At 43.0% G+C, this 15,591-nt stretch overlaps 1 protein-coding gene across 2 annotated transcripts in view; it reads right to left on the reverse strand.

Annotated features, from left to right (window-relative positions):
• Window positions 1-7,843: 7,843 nt before the first annotated feature.
• Window positions 7,844-15,591, reverse strand: part of LOC128843802 (phospholipid scramblase 1-like) — a 37,441-nt gene continuing 29,693 nt past the window's right edge. For both annotated transcript variants that reach the window (XM_054040921.1, XM_054040920.1), the window contains one exon: window positions 7,844-9,183. In XM_054040921.1, coding sequence (XP_053896896.1) covers window positions 9,124-9,183 — 60 coding nt within the window. In that variant the 3' untranslated portion in view covers window positions 7,844-9,123. The remainder of the gene's footprint in view (window positions 9,184-15,591) is intronic.

Genomic DNA, 15,591 nt, shown 5'->3' on the forward strand with positions numbered 1-15,591 from the left:
GGGTTTTCAGGCTTGACACCGTCCCCCAACCCTGCTAGTCCGTGTAGCGTGTGCCAGAGGGAATCTAACTGAGCACACCCCCTGCAGGGCAGCTACAGTTAAAGCAGCTTCCGTGCCGCCTCCTGCGCCAGGGCAGACTTGGGAGATTGTAAAGGACAATTTAAAGCCATCCTAGGCTGTACTTCCTGAACATGCAGCGCTGAATCTCTGTGGCACCTCCTTATATCAAAGGATCTGCCCATTTCACTGGATCTTTTCTCTCCTGAGATTAGCTAACTGGTTTTCTAGGCGAGGTAGTGCTGTCAATCTGTATAATGGCACTAAAATGTTGACCATATTAGGCTTTCTTAGTAGAGCCAGATTTGTGTAGCTTCATGATCTTTAGAAAACCCCAGCAAAAAGGGAACAAAACCATATATTTTTTCCATTCTGGAGAAGGAATCTTTAGAAAATATGTAGGGGAGCAAGTATATTAGGAAGTTAAATTGCTGAGCAGAAATCACTTAAAGTTTTGCCCTTTTACATAGACTTAAAATTGTCCCTCTTCCACTATTAACTCACATTTGTCTAATAGGGATCCAATTGCCTCCAAGTTTGCTGTTTAAACTTGCATTTTACTATATATGAACCACATCCTGGAAGATACTGAGTACCAAGAGCTCCCCTTGATGGCTTGATCCTACAAAAGCTACTGACATTAGAATTTACTACTGTGACTAGTCCATTGAAGTCAACAGGGCTACTAATGGTATTAGCTCTACATGCCCTGTGAACATTTTGAATTTGTGCCATATAAGATAAGGGTATATATATTAAATTTAGTGGTGCAGTTTACAGGTATGCCCTTTTACATGGCAGGTGCTCTTGTTGTATACATTCAAAATTTGAGGATCTCATTCTATGTCCACGCCATTAAATTCAATTGGGATTTTGCCTGAGTTAAAGATTGGTTACAAATTAAGTAAGGGACTCAGATTTTACTCTCTATATCATGCATATTGTACTAAGGGTGTAGGGGAGGGGCTGTACTTTTGCAATTGGTGCTCATTTAGATCCTCCTCTCCTCATCTTAACAGAGAAATGCTTCAAGTCTGATGCGGGAGTTGGGGGCAGGGGAGTCAGACCATTTTTCCACTTTTGTGCAGCCAGGCCCACACAAATCATACCAGTCCTAGCCTAAGTGTAGCCTTCTTCTTTAAGAGGCCTTCCCTCATACACCCTCACAGTCAGAGTTGCTGTGCACCAATCACTCCCCCTGAAATCAATGGGAGTTGCAGGTGCTCAATCTATTTGAAAATCAGGCCTTTGTTGTTTAGGCTCAACAAAATCAAACCTCATTTGTCAGAATCCTGAACTTCAGAGTCACCTTAAGCCTTTCAATTGGCTAATCAAAAGAAACTGGAAATAAGTTCAGTTTTCCAAACCCAAGCAATCAAAAATGAGACACCTCCCCCTCCCCCCCAATCACAGGTAGCTTAAAAATAGTGCGTGGTTTTTTAAGATATATTTTGGGTTCTTTATATTTACCACTTGGGTTTTGCACCTTTAGGTAACACAGGTCACATTTTGAAGTTTTTCTTCATACTTTTAAAATTTGAGAGCTGAGATGCACATGATTCCAAGAGTTGAGGCTTTAAGAAACAGACCCAATGTTACAGAAATCACAAGCTTTGGCAACACTGCATGTTCTAGATATTTGTCTGCCTGGTACATACCACTGACAGCAGGATTCTTCTCTCACACACTTCCTCTTCCCTTGGACTGAGCATTCATTTCTTGAGAACTCCAATGATTACCAATGACTCGCAGCTGTCTTAGGTGAGTCAGGCTTCATTGGGATCTAGCTGTTTCCTTTCTACTTCCCTGGCCTGACAGAGCAGTTTCTCTGGGTCCAAGTTTCCCCTAGATCAGCTTTGATTCTTCAGCTTCTGCTATGACATGATCAGCTTGGCGAAGCTTTCTCTTACTAGGAACACAGAGACAGGGAGTGTCATGGCCACAAGGGTTCCCTCTTGGGGCTAAAAAAAGGGACTTGGTTTATTTCCTCAAAATTCTCTCATAAGAACTGACATGTTCTTGCTCTTAATAGATGCCCTCCTATAATGTACACTATCTAAAAAAGTACACTTTCCCCCATGCCAATCAATTAGCAATAAAGCTGATCTTGCTCAAGCCAAAAAGTTAACGAGGTTTAACCTATTTCCTTATAATGCATTGATTGTCTTTGCTGAAACTGAGATTAAGGATATTTTCTGGGGGGGGGAAAAATCACACCAGATATCTTTCCAGGTACTTTACAGAGACTGTGGTTCCATTAAATGATTGCATTTTGGCCTATACAGCTGGAGATAAAAGTTTACACTCATGATACAGCTGGAGAGGTCATTAAAAGATCTAGAGAAATCCATCTGTGACTCTCACTCTATAAAGGTTTTATGTAACAGTTTTATCTAACCAAGATGGAATTGAATAACACATTGCAAGCTGAAAATCTTATAATGCTTTCCAAAGCCTGGATTTATGAACAGGGAGATAAAATGGATTGCCTTATGGTCTGGCTGATAAGAAAGAGAAGAGCTCTAGATTTGCTGCTGATATATTATAACTAGATGTGGTTAAGGGTTTTCCCCCCAAATGAAGTTTGTAAAGCATGATAGTGTGATACCTGGGATGAATTTGACCTATTACTTTCACTGGAGTTATGTCAAGGATGAATTTGGCCCTTTTTGCTACCAAAAGGTTCTGGAAGAATTTAAGGAATGAGTATGTTTTAACAAAATTATTGGAGACCAAAGGGTGATTAAGAAATAAGCATTGTGGAGAACTGTCATTTCTGCTTCTGAGAGTCTTCACACAGGGAAAACCCAAATACTGATTTGTCATTTGACTAAAGAACTGTTCTTTGTCTATTTGCAATATACAGGAAATAAGTAGAGACTCATTTCTTAGGTAATTTAGTAGGCTCTTAGAACAGCTTTGATGATGCCGTTTGCGGTTACACATAGGCTTCAAAGCCATGGCTACTATAATCCAGTTGAAGTCAAGGGAGTTACACCAGAGATAACTTTTACCTCTGATATCTTCCAAGAATGTTGGGTAGTAATAAATGTATCAATCATTTATATTATAATGGTATGAATAAATGTATTCTTGTCTATATATGTATGAGTTCAATAAATGTTCTTGATATTAGCCTAATATAGCTACAGTGGTCTAGCTAGGAACTTGGATATTTGGGCCCTTTATTCTCCTTATATGGAAAAGCCATTGCCTACGTTGTATATGAGAGGATATTCTGCTGCCAGCTGCATCCCCCATATAGAATTAGGAATATTCTAACAACATAAGCATCTTGAGCAAGTGTTTCTGCAGAATAGGGTCCTTAGCTGCTGTTATTTAGGGTCTGATTGTAATACCCTTATTTATATGGAGTAGCACTTCACTCCACAAGTAGTCCAGTAGGGCTAGTTATGAGGTAAGGTGTTAGTCAACACAAGTAAGGGTATCACAGTCTGGTCCTTAGCAAACTTATTTAGCCAATGTTCTAGCAGGCATAAACAGAATTCCAGTGAACAGAACTAAGAATATAGCAGCAGAACAAATTTAGAAGACAATAAAGGATTTAATTAGATAATGGATGGGATTTTCAAAGGAGCCTAAGGGAGTTAGGTACCAACCCTCGGTTCCTCTGAAAATCCTAGCCCTTGACTACTTTCTTGGGGTATAAAAGGAACTGAAGCAGTTGGATGTTAGCGTCTATGAAACGACACTGATGTATTTAGCCACATGAATCCCCCCCATAAGTCTGCCTGTACGTACATTTCCTTGTTCAGGCTGTCATAGAGATTGTGCCTACTCCCACTGAAGCAACTGGAATTTTTGCCATTAATTTCAATGCAAACAAGATTGAACCACTAATGTCCTTTTGCCAATTCATATAATACTTACAAATTATAACATCTCCTAAAACCAGTAATTTACAACAGAGTCAAAATATACCTCCCATAATATTATGTACAGATAAAACTACAGTATTATAGTATCACACCTGAATTTGCCTGAATTTACCAAAAAAGTAACTAACTTTAGAAGATATACTTCTCATCATTTAAAGTTCAAGCTATGCAAGATACTCGGCGAGAGCCACTTGCCCACAAAATGAGACCCTAAGTTTTCATGGTAGTTCATAGGGAGTGAGTGTAACTGGGTAACTTTCACTGATAGTTGTACCACTACATCTCTGTGCATTGCTTTGAAAATGTAACCTATTATAAAATTCAACATCACATCCTTTGTGCCATCATGTTACTATATCAAAAGAGAAGATTTTGTTATTTTATCACCATCTTGGGGTAGATAGCTTCCAGCATCCGGTGACTGGAGAGGATAGTTCTATTATTACCACCAGTCTCAATAATGTTCAAAAAACATCACGTCCTAGAAGGAAACATACATTAGAAAGGTATCATTAGATGTGTTTAGAGATACACTGTAGGTCCTTTCCCTGGACAGTTATATTATTTTAGCCATTGCCACATGTTGCTACTCCCAGTTTGATTGGCCATTGTTGGTATGTGTATTTGTAGTGATTGTGGTTATTACATAATGTTTGTACTGCTATCAGACACCATAAGTAAGTGGCAGTGGCATTCTGAACCCCCATGCAGGGCACAATTTTGCACGAGTTTGTGATTGCAACACAGGCTAGTGGAGATACTAAAGTGTTTGATCCTACATTCAGATACTTTACACCATGGAGGGCAATATACGTCCCAAGATTGGAAAGGTAGGACCAACACAGCATTTGAAACCTTTATTAAATGACTCTGAGTTCAGATTGTAAGATTTTTTGGGGCAGGGACTCCCTTTTGTGATGTGTTTGTATAGTTCCTAGGACATTGGTGCCCCGATGTACGACTGGCATTACCACTATATAAATGAATAATAATGGGATATAATTATTAGGGTGAATATTCTGATGTAATAGAGTCATTTGCATTGCACTGACAACATAAACCAGCCCTGACACCTGCTTAACCAGGGACAATCTCCTCACTGTCAGAGCCAACACACAGCTTCATATACCTCTCAATTTTGCTACTACCAGCACAACAGGGAAAGAGAAGAAAGGCTGGCACTCCCTGTGCTATACTGAAACTCATTGGGGTTTTGGTCCCTGTCACTCTTGCAGCCAGCATAAAGTGATGTAGTGGACCAGGCCAGGCAGGGCAAAGGTAAGCTTAAAGCCACTTTTGCATACACAACCCATGGTCCTCTACACAGCTTAGACATACTTCAGCATCGAGCTCTGGTGGTGTTGTGTGTGCGTGTGTGTGTGTGTGTGTGTGTGTTTTTAACAGTTTAAACCTAAACAGAAATAGAAAAGTTAGGAATCATTAAAGGGGACCAACACTGCTAAGGTAAAGAAACTGAAGTGTAAAGGCTGTAAAAACAAGTCAATTATATTGGGATGACAGCTGGCAGAGCTCAATAAAGATGTAATTCAGGTTGAAATTGAAAAGAATAAACTGGAGTTTGACTTTCATTTAACATAAAACAAATATTTATGAATATGATGATAAAATTGTAAAATTATTTGCTTTGGTGGTGCATTCAACAGGTGCTTCTCCACTTTATATTATGGGAGCAGTATCATCCACTTAGTTAAATAAAAAGGAAATAAATACCCTGTTAATTCAGAGAACAAGTGGAGGGAAAACATTACTGCATTCAGTAAACATTCTTTTCAATATTATCGATAATAGAAATCACAATCAAGAGAAATACATTCTTCTTTTAACTGCAGCATTTAACAAAAATGGATGAGCTACAGACGAATATTATGAATAGTCCTACTAGTGAACATGTAATACCAGGCATGATTACAGAATGATCATGCTGCAAACCACCTCTTGTGGCTTGCCAAATAGCTAGTTAATTTTTAAAAATATATTTAAAAGAAAATTTGCTACACCGATACTGGCACTAAATCAGAGATACATTAGTTTTATTTCCAGTTTGTTTTCCTCTTTCCCTCCTTCTCCTGAGATAAGCAAAATCATCATTTTTTCTAAAAGCAGGAGAAATCCAGCAGACCTAAATCCTGTTGCCCACTTCTGTTACTACTGAATAATGAATAAGAACAATTGTAAATAATATGAGCCAGGAACCTGGCTCTTGCCTCTATATTCTCTGTGGATGGAGAGTTACACTTGGAGGACAGCTAGTAATGCCTTGATGTAGAAAAAATTCCCAAGTGATGTAAAGCTGGTGTAGCACTCCTGGTTCCTTCACTCCTGGGAAGAAATGAACTGAGATGCAAGGCAGCGCACTCAGGCAATCCTCACCCAGCAGAATGATCCCTAGGGGAATACTCTATATGGAGTGATTTAGAACAGTCCTTAGGCTGCTAAAAATTATGAAGGGGAACATTTTGTCCTCCAGCTAACTCCAAAATTGAGAAGGCTTAAAGCCACATTTTCCCCCAACCTCTGTGGGTTGGCTCGACCCAAGTATCTGGTCCTATGATTTAAGCATCAGAATATATATTACATTGGATAATATAGCAGGCATGCTTTATTTTGGCAACATCAACAGCAATGCTGAAAGAGTTTATTACACGTTTTTAATGTGACAATGCTTGAAGTGATGCTTGTGCAGCACCTTCACTCAAAGAGGAAAAGACATCGGGGCAAGTTAGGTGTAGCTACCTGTTGGCTGTGTTAATCAGTAATGATTGTACGGAATATTTTTGTAAGTATACACTCTGGCGCTCATGCAGGAGTTAAAACAAATGTACACTCATCAGATGTAAACATCTGCAAAACTACTTCAAACCCCTTTATCCTACTTCAAAATCTTTCTAGAAACTCTTATTTACCATGAAGCCTACAAAGAATGGCTAGATTGTGGATGTGCTGAGATCACAACCTATCATGCTCATGGTTTCCTTGTACTCCCACCTCAGTCTGTCTGCATCTTTTGTGCCTTGTCTTATATGTAGATTGTCAGCTCTTTGGGGGCAGGGACTGTCTTTTTGTTTTGTGTTTGTATAGGACCCAGCCCACTGCATCCTGGTCCATGACTGGGACTCCAAGAGGCAAAGATAATACAAATAGTAAAAAATAATAATATGGGCACTATGCAGAGGAGTCCTTTGGCTCATCTGCCTTTTATTATTTCAGCAAAGTCATTGGCACATTTAAAAAGGTTGGATAACTAAACAAAAGGAATGTGGTTTGAGAAAAGTGAACAAGTAATTAGAATAGGCTTGTCACTAGTATCACATAGAAGGAGGCACTCACACAAAAATGCCACCCTTAGCATGTAATAAATATTTGGGACTGAGAAGCAAGTGTGTGCTACTCTGCCTGCCAGTGTTCGGGAAGAGGAGTAATGATATTACCAGAGCAAAAAGAGAGAGAAATCATTCATTGTTCCTAAATATATGGAGTCAAGTATCCGGGGGTAGCCGTGTTAGTCTGTATCTACAAAAACAACAAGCAGTCTGGTGGCACCTTAAAGACTAACAGATTTATTTGAGCATAAGCTTTCGTGGGTAAAAACCTCACTTCTTCACCATGGAGAGCAGGGAGTTACTTCGCAAGTGGAGAACCAGTGTTGACAGGGCCAATTCAATCAGGGTGGATGTAGTCCACTCCCAATAATAGATGAGGAGTTGTCAATTCCAGGAGAGGAAAAGCTGCTTCTGTAATGAGCCAGCCACTCCCAGTCCCTATTCAAGCCCAGATTAATGGTGTTAAATTTGCAAATGAATTTTAGTTCTGCTATTTCTCTTTGAAATTTTATATATATATATATATATATATATATATATATATATATATATATATATATATATATATATAAATAAAAATAAAAATAAAAATATATGGAGATATACCTATCTCATAGAACTGGAAGGGACCTTGAAAGGTCATCGAGTCCAGTCCCCTGCCTTCACTAGCAGGACCAAGTACTGTCCCTGACAGATTTCCCCCCCACCCCACTTTTTTCTTTTCTCTCTAAATATGTTTACCTATCTGCCTTGGTCCTAGGATCAACTGTAGTTATTGTGCAAATGAAAGTGGAGGATTCACTCTAAAAGTACAAGCTGCCAGACACGTATGTTTCCATTATACTACAAAGAATCAAAAGTTCATCAAAATAAGATGAGTTTAAAGGCCACTATATGATCTAACTTTTAAAACAGTTAAAAAGTGGTCTATCAATAACTGTAACAAATTTTAACCCAGAACACCAAAATCTCTCTCATGTTCTAGGTAAGTGGGAAAATGATACTTTTAAAAAGGGGTTATATCTGCTTTAATCTTGCTTGGGTAAACTTAATTTTGAAAGACCTCCAGCTGTATACAATGTCTTTAGGAATCACATTTGCCAGTATCACAATGACACTAGACAGTTAGCACACAGTTAAATTACAGTGAGGCACTCTACTCCTGTTGGGCAACTTTGCATCTGAATTGTGAGATGAAGATGAAGATAGTGGAAGAAATAGACCTTTCATTTATACCTCCGCTCTCATATAATGTTCTCTATAATATGATTATAAAATCATAGATTATAAACATCAAAATATGAATGCTGATATCTATTTTATCATAATTAAACAAAATATAGGATTAGTGTTTAATATACAATATATAGATATTACAGAGAACTGATTTTATATATATATAAAGCATTGCCAATGTTGAATATTAAAAAATCTGCCCTTGTTGTAGGATCAACTGTAGTTTTGTGCAAGTGACAGAGGATTACTCCCAATGTTTCTGTACTATAAAAGATCTTCTATGAAGTGCTCACAAGAATAAAGAAATCATTTTTGCAGTTTAAATTCCAGTCAGGGAAGATTCACAAACATTTCACATTATTTATACAGGATTTAATCTGTATTTATATCAGAGGTATAGAATTGTATTTGCAATATCAAAACAATAAAATAGGGCAATAGAAACCCTAAGTTACAAAAGAAACTAGCAATAAGCAAAAGATCCAGAGATGTTCTATATATACTGCACTTTTGTAATGTATTTTAGAAAAAGAGCACAAAGCAGTGTGAAACTTTTCTCTGTAAGCATGTTTTAAATCCAACAGTAGATTCTACTGCCACACTCCTGCTCGCTGGTTCTTGTCCCCAGTTTGTTCAAAAAACATGAAATCCTAAGCAGCAAAGAAAATGAACAAAGAATTAGATAGTTCTAAGAGGCCATTTATACAGATCAGAGTCATCTTAATGCTTTTAGAGATTATTCTGAGAACTAAAACTTCAGGGTTTTTTTTAATTCTATTCTGCAGAAAATACAAATTAATGCTTTCTTCCCCTTGGGTCACTTGATGCAACCTTCAAAGTTTACTTTCTTAAGAACACATGCTGTGTCAGTGATAAAAGTACTGATAAGGATTTCTGAACCAACATAGTTGCTGTGTGCTAAATAAAAGTAGCCAAACATAAAAAAGTTTCTTTTTAGTTGGGGGGCGGGTGGAAGGAGAATGCCCCGCCTCTTAATTTCTTTCTTGACGAGACAACTTTTACACAAGGATAATTCCATCTTTCTTTCCTAATTTACAGATGCTTTAATTATATTCGGTGTGTGGTGGTGATGGTGGTGGTGGTGAATTTCTCCTTGTAACAAGGTGTGTGTGGGGGGCCAGGTGGCCTAGTCGTTGGCGTGCCTGACGTCTGGCCCCTTATTTCCCTGGTTAAGGTGCCTCAGTCTTTCGGGCAGTGGGGATAGGAGGACCTGGGCACCCCCACTCCACCAGGTCCCAGCCCAGGGCCCTGTGTGAGCGGACCACTGAACAGGGGGTTCTCTGAGGAGGGATTCTAAATCCACTACTCTGGGCTACTTACTACTAGAGTCCATTTAGTTTGGCCCCGATAGTCCAATATGCTGGGGTGGCTTGCCTCCCGGGGCACCCTCTTATGGATCTTGGGTGGTGCCCTACCAGAGTTCCAGGCTCTTTCGGGAGGGGCAGCCATCAATTTGGTACTGCCAAACTCCACAATGTCTCTGGGCTGCAGTTACACAGTTACTTCAGATGCCGGAGGCTCCCAGGTCTCCTCCACCGTCTCCCTTGGCTAGGAGACAGAACATGCTCCCTGTTGGCTGCCTTGGCCAGCAGGCTAGTGCTCCTGTCAAGTAGGGCAGAAGCTAGCTTCTGCCTCTTTGCCAGTCAGCCCTGAACTAGACTAAACTCTCTCCTTTTTTACCCCCTCCAGGCCTGGCATTGGCTGCAGGTATAATAGGGCAGGGCTAGCAGGGCTCAAAGGTTCTCCTTAACTCCTGCTGTGCTGGCAGGCCGTATCTCTGCATGGTCACACATTCCCACACCCCTATAACCTCATTTGGAATCTGACCTCCCCAATCTGGTCTCCTCCACCTTGTGGAGGTGTGCTCTGCCAGCCTGGTGTTGTATGTGGAAAGAAAAGGGCTGGAGGGAGAGGTACCATCACATAATTCAGGGGTATTATCCTTCATGGCCTGTAGTCATTGGAGAGGGGAATGGTCAGTGACTAGCATGATGTGAGCACTCCGAAGGTAGTGGCAGAGTGAGTCGATAGCTCATTTTACTGCCAATGCTTCCTTTCCAATCATGGAGTAAGCCCTCTCCCTTGTGAACTGCTTCCAGCTGATATATAAGATGGGGTGCTCATCACCTTCCACTACTTGGGATAAAACGGTCGCTATGCCCACATCCGAAGCATTGGTCTGTAGCTTCACCTTGGTGAAGTTGAGGCTGTACAAGATGGATTCTCAGCAGAGCTGGGCTTTCAGGGTTTGAAAAGCCTCCTCACAACCTTTGGTCCTTCTTTGGACTGCCATTCTTGAGAAGATCGGTAAGAGGGGCCGCAATGGTTGAGAACTCAGGAATAAATCAGTGGTATCAGCTAGTCCTAAAAAACTGCACACCTGTTTCCTCGAGGAAGGCATAGGGCATGGTCTGGAGGGCATGAATCTTATTGACCAAGGGTTGCACTTTGCCTTTTCCTAAAGTGTACGAAAGGTAGGTTGTCTCATCCTTACCCAGGTGACATTTCCTTCTCTACTGCAAATCCAAGAACAATCTAAAGCAAAAGGGAAGAAGGGTGGGTAGTGAAATACAGATAGGGATCTCACATAGTGAAGAATCTCTCTTTGTCTTCGAGTGTTGGTCCCTATGTGTACTCCACTGTGGGTGACAGACAAGCAGTACTCAAGTAGGAGGAGGATGCAAGGTTGCAGGTGGCAGAGCTGTCTGAATCCCCACCATCCCAAAGGATGCATCAGTGGAGGAGTCCTGTACTAAAGCATATCACCTCACAAATGTGTGGATGGAACTCCAAGTAGCTGCTCTGCAAATGTGAAGCAGAGGTACATCCAGAAGCAACAGCACCAGTATTGCTTGTGCTCTTGTAGAATAAGCCCTCACCCCATGAGAAGGACAAATATTAGGCAGCTTATAGCAGGGTAAGAAATAGACCAAGATCCATTTAAATATCCTCTGAGAAGACATAGCTTGACCTGAAACTCTTTCTGCTACAGCAATAAACAATCTGGGAGATGTTCTGATTGGTTTTGTCTCTTGTAGGTAAAAGGACAAAGGCTGGTCTACACTGAGGCTAGGTCTACACTACCCGCCTGAATCGGCGGGTAGAAATCGACCTCTCAGGGATCGATTTATCGCGTCCCCTCGGGACGCGACAATCGATCCCGGAATCGATGCTCTTACTCCACCAGTGGAGGTGGGAGTAAGCGCCGTTGACAGAAAGCCGCAGAAGTCGATTTTGCCGCCGTCCTCACAGCGGGGTAAGTCGGCTGCGATACGTCGAATTCAGCTACGCTATTCACGTAGCTGAATTTGCGTATCTTAAATCGACTCCCCCCTGTAGTGTAGATGTACCCTGAGAGTTTACATCAGCATAACTACTTCTCTCAAGGGTTTGAAAAATTCACACCCTTAAGAGACACAGCTATACCAACCTAACCCCCGGCGTAGACAGTGCTAGGTCGACAGAAGAATTCTTCTGTTGATCTAGCTACTGCTTCTCGGGGAGGTGGATCATCTACAGCAATGGGTGAACCCCTCCCGTCGCTATAGCGAGTGTCTACACTGAAGTGCTGCAGAGGCAGAGCTGCATCACTGTAGCATTTTAAGCCTAGACATACCCTAAGGCTCAGCACATGTCGAGGGAATGAAGTCTCCTCTCTTCTTCAGATGCATGTGGGTTTTTGCGAGGGGAAAACAACCACAGGTAAGTGAACTGACTAGTTCAGGTGAAACTCTGAAACTACTCTGGGGGTGAACTTGGGATGTAAAAGCAATGGGACTTTGTCTTTAGGGAATATAGTGTAAGGCAGATCTGCCATCAGTGATCTGAGCTCAGCCAGCCTCCTGGCTGAGGTGATGGCTACCACAAATGCAATCTTCTCCTATCCATTAGACATGGATCACATATCTAGTGGTTCAAAGGGTAGCGAGCACTGAAAGAACAAGATTTAAAGTCCACTGAGGAGTAAGTTTCCTTACTGGCAGAAAGATTCTGAGTAGACCCTTCCAAAAACTGGTAGTCAATACGTGAGCAAAAATTGAGTAACCATGTGAAGGTGGGTGGTACACACTGATTGCTGCCAGGTGGTTTGTAAAGAGTTGTTGGAAAGACCCACTCTTGAGGGGGAGAGGGGAGTCCAAAATAAGGGGAATACCTGCAATCTCTGGGGTTATAAGTTTTTGTTGCTCCCACAAGAGAAATGCTTCCATTTTCAGTGTAGTATTTTCTAGTGCAATTTTTTTTTACTGGTAATAAGAATGCTTTGCATAACTTCAGAACACAAATGTTGTAGAGTTTACACCCATCTAAAAACCAAGCCCTGAGATGCAGTGCTTGGGAGATGGGATGCTTCATGCTGCCTTTCCTCTGGGTCAGGAAATTGGAAGAAGACTGAATGTTGATCAGCGATAGAAACAACATGAATCAGAGACTTGGGAACCAAAACTGTCCAGGTCACTGGAGGCTGATGATGATGACTTGTGCCTTGTCTTGACAAAATATCCCCTAAGACCTGAGGTAGGAGTGGTAAGGGAGGGAAGGCATAGATGGTCTGACCATGGAAGGAGGAGAATGTCTCTCTGAGAGTAGAAGTCTATGGCTCCTCTGGAGTAGTATATTGCAATTTGTTCATTTGAGAGGCGAACAGGTCCCTTGCAGGGGTTCCCCACAGAGCAAAAATACTGTCTACCATGGAGTCTTGTAACTCCCATTCGTGGTTGACAGCAAAGTGTCTGTTGAGGGAATCCACCAGCACATTCTGATCCCCTAGAAGGTAAGTTGCCAACAGGGTGATTTGATTGCTGGTGTGATATTTCCATAGGGTGACTGCTTCTGCACACAGGGGAATGGATCTCACTTGTCCTTGCTTGTTGATGTAAAAATCAGTTGTCATATTGTCGGACATGATGAGGATATGGTTATCTTGAATCAATGGAAAAAAGGCTTTGCAAGCTTTCTGGACTCACACTTCCAGATTGCTGATGTGAATCCTAGTCTCTTGTGAAGTCCAAGTGCCCTGCGCTGCAAGCCCTCCAGCCTAAAAGAGATGCATCCATAATGATATCCCGTCTAGTGAAGGGGAAAGGAATGGCATATCCATGCATTCTTCCTGGGGATTCCTCCATCATAGTAGAGAGGATGTTACAGTAACTCCTCGCTTAACATTGTAGTTATGTTTCTGAAAAATGTGACTTTAAGCAAAACAATGGTAAGCGAATCCAATTTCCCCATAAGAATTAATGTAAGGGGGGGAGGGGAAGGTTCCAGGGAAATTTTTTCACCAAACAAAAGACTATATTATATACTCAGTATAAGTTTTAAACAAACAATTTAATACTGTACACAGCAATGATGATTGTGAAGCTTGGTTGAGGTGGTGAAGTCAGAGGGTGGAAGAGAGTGGGATATTTCCCAGGGAATGCCTTACTGCTAAATGATCAACTAGCACTTGGCTGAGCCCTCAATGGTTAACACATTGTTGTTAATGTAGCCTCACACTCTACAAGGCAGCACAAATGGAGGGAAGGGAGACGGCATGGCAGACAGAGACAGAGAGACACACCGTGTGTGAGAGAGAGAGAGAGACAGAGATGCACATTGCCCTTTTAAGTACGCTGACACCACTCTAAGTACATTGCCTTTTTAAATAGATCAGCAAGTTGAGACAGAAGCTGCTGCCAGCAAGCTCCCTCCATCCTGAGCCCTGTTGTGTCCCCCCACCCACCCGCTCTATAGAGATGGGGTAAGCAGGGGGGAGGGAGACACCCTAACATTAGCTCCCCCACACAGCAAGCAAGAGGCTTCCGGGAGCAGCTCCAAGGCAGAGGGCAGGAGCAGCACATGGCAGTGGGGGGAGGGACAGCTGAACTGCCAGACATTGATAGCCTACTGGGTGGCTGCCGCACAGGGAACTTAGGGGAGTGGGGAGCTGATAGGGGGGCTGCCGGTCCACACTGGTTCCAAGCCCCTACCAGCTAGCTGCAATGGGCTGCTCTTTCTGCAAGCAGTGGACAAAGCAAGCAGCTGCCAAACAATGTTATATGGGAACATTGCGCAACTTTAAACGAGCAAATTGGCTGCTGGTGTTAGGGTTACCATTCGTCCGGATTCCCCCGGACATGTCCGGATTTTTGAACTAAAAATAGCGTCCGGGGGGAATTTGTTAATGTTCGGACTTCCCCCCACCTCCCCATGCAGAGCACACGCGGCTAACAGGGCAGCCGGATGGTGCCACTTACATGGGGCTCCGACAGCGAGAGAGAGTCCCTCCTCCACTTCCCCCTCCTCCCCCTGCAGCATAGCTCACTCCCTCCCTCCCTCCCTGCATTCGCCTCCGGCAGTCTGGAGCTCCTCCCCCGCTGCTGCCCAGCGTGCTGGAGAACGGCTCAGACAGTTCCTGAGCAAGCTCCCAGAGAGACCTTAGGCGAACCGAAGGCCAACGACAAGGGAGCCAGGGGGCAGGAGAAGGGGCAGGGAGATTTTGGAGGGGGCAGTCAAGAGACAGGGGAGTGGGTCGGGAGTTCGGGGGGGGGCTTTCTGGGAGGTGTGTGGATAAGGTTTTGGGCAGTCAGGGTACAGGTAGGGGGTAGGGTCCTGGGGGGCAGTTTGGGAGGGGGTCTTAGGAGGGGGCAGTTAGGGGATAAGGAACAGGGAGGCTTAGGTAGGGGGTGGGGTTGTGGAGGGCAGTTAGGAGCAGGTGTCCCAGGAGGGGGCAGTCAGGGGACAAGGAGCGGGGGGGGGGGTTGGGAGTTCTGGGGGGGGGGCTGTCAGGGGGCAGGGGTGGGGAGAGGGATCGGAGCAGTCAATGGGACAGGGAGCAGAGGGGTTTAGATGGGTCGGGAGTTCTGGGGGGGCTGTCAGGGGGTGGGGAGTGGTTGGATGGAGCATGGGAGTCCCAGGGGTCTGTCTGGGGGTGGGGGTGTGGATAAGGGTTGGAGCAGTCAGGGCACAGGTAGGGGGTAGTGTCCTAGGTGGCCAGTTAGGATGGGGGGGAGGGTCTCAGGAGGGGGCAGTCAGGGGACAAGAGGCAGGGAGGCTTA

This window comes from Malaclemys terrapin, chromosome 9, assembly GCF_027887155.1.
Source record: "Malaclemys terrapin pileata isolate rMalTer1 chromosome 9, rMalTer1.hap1, whole genome shotgun sequence".
Lineage (NCBI taxonomy): Eukaryota > Metazoa > Chordata > Testudines > Emydidae > Malaclemys > Malaclemys terrapin.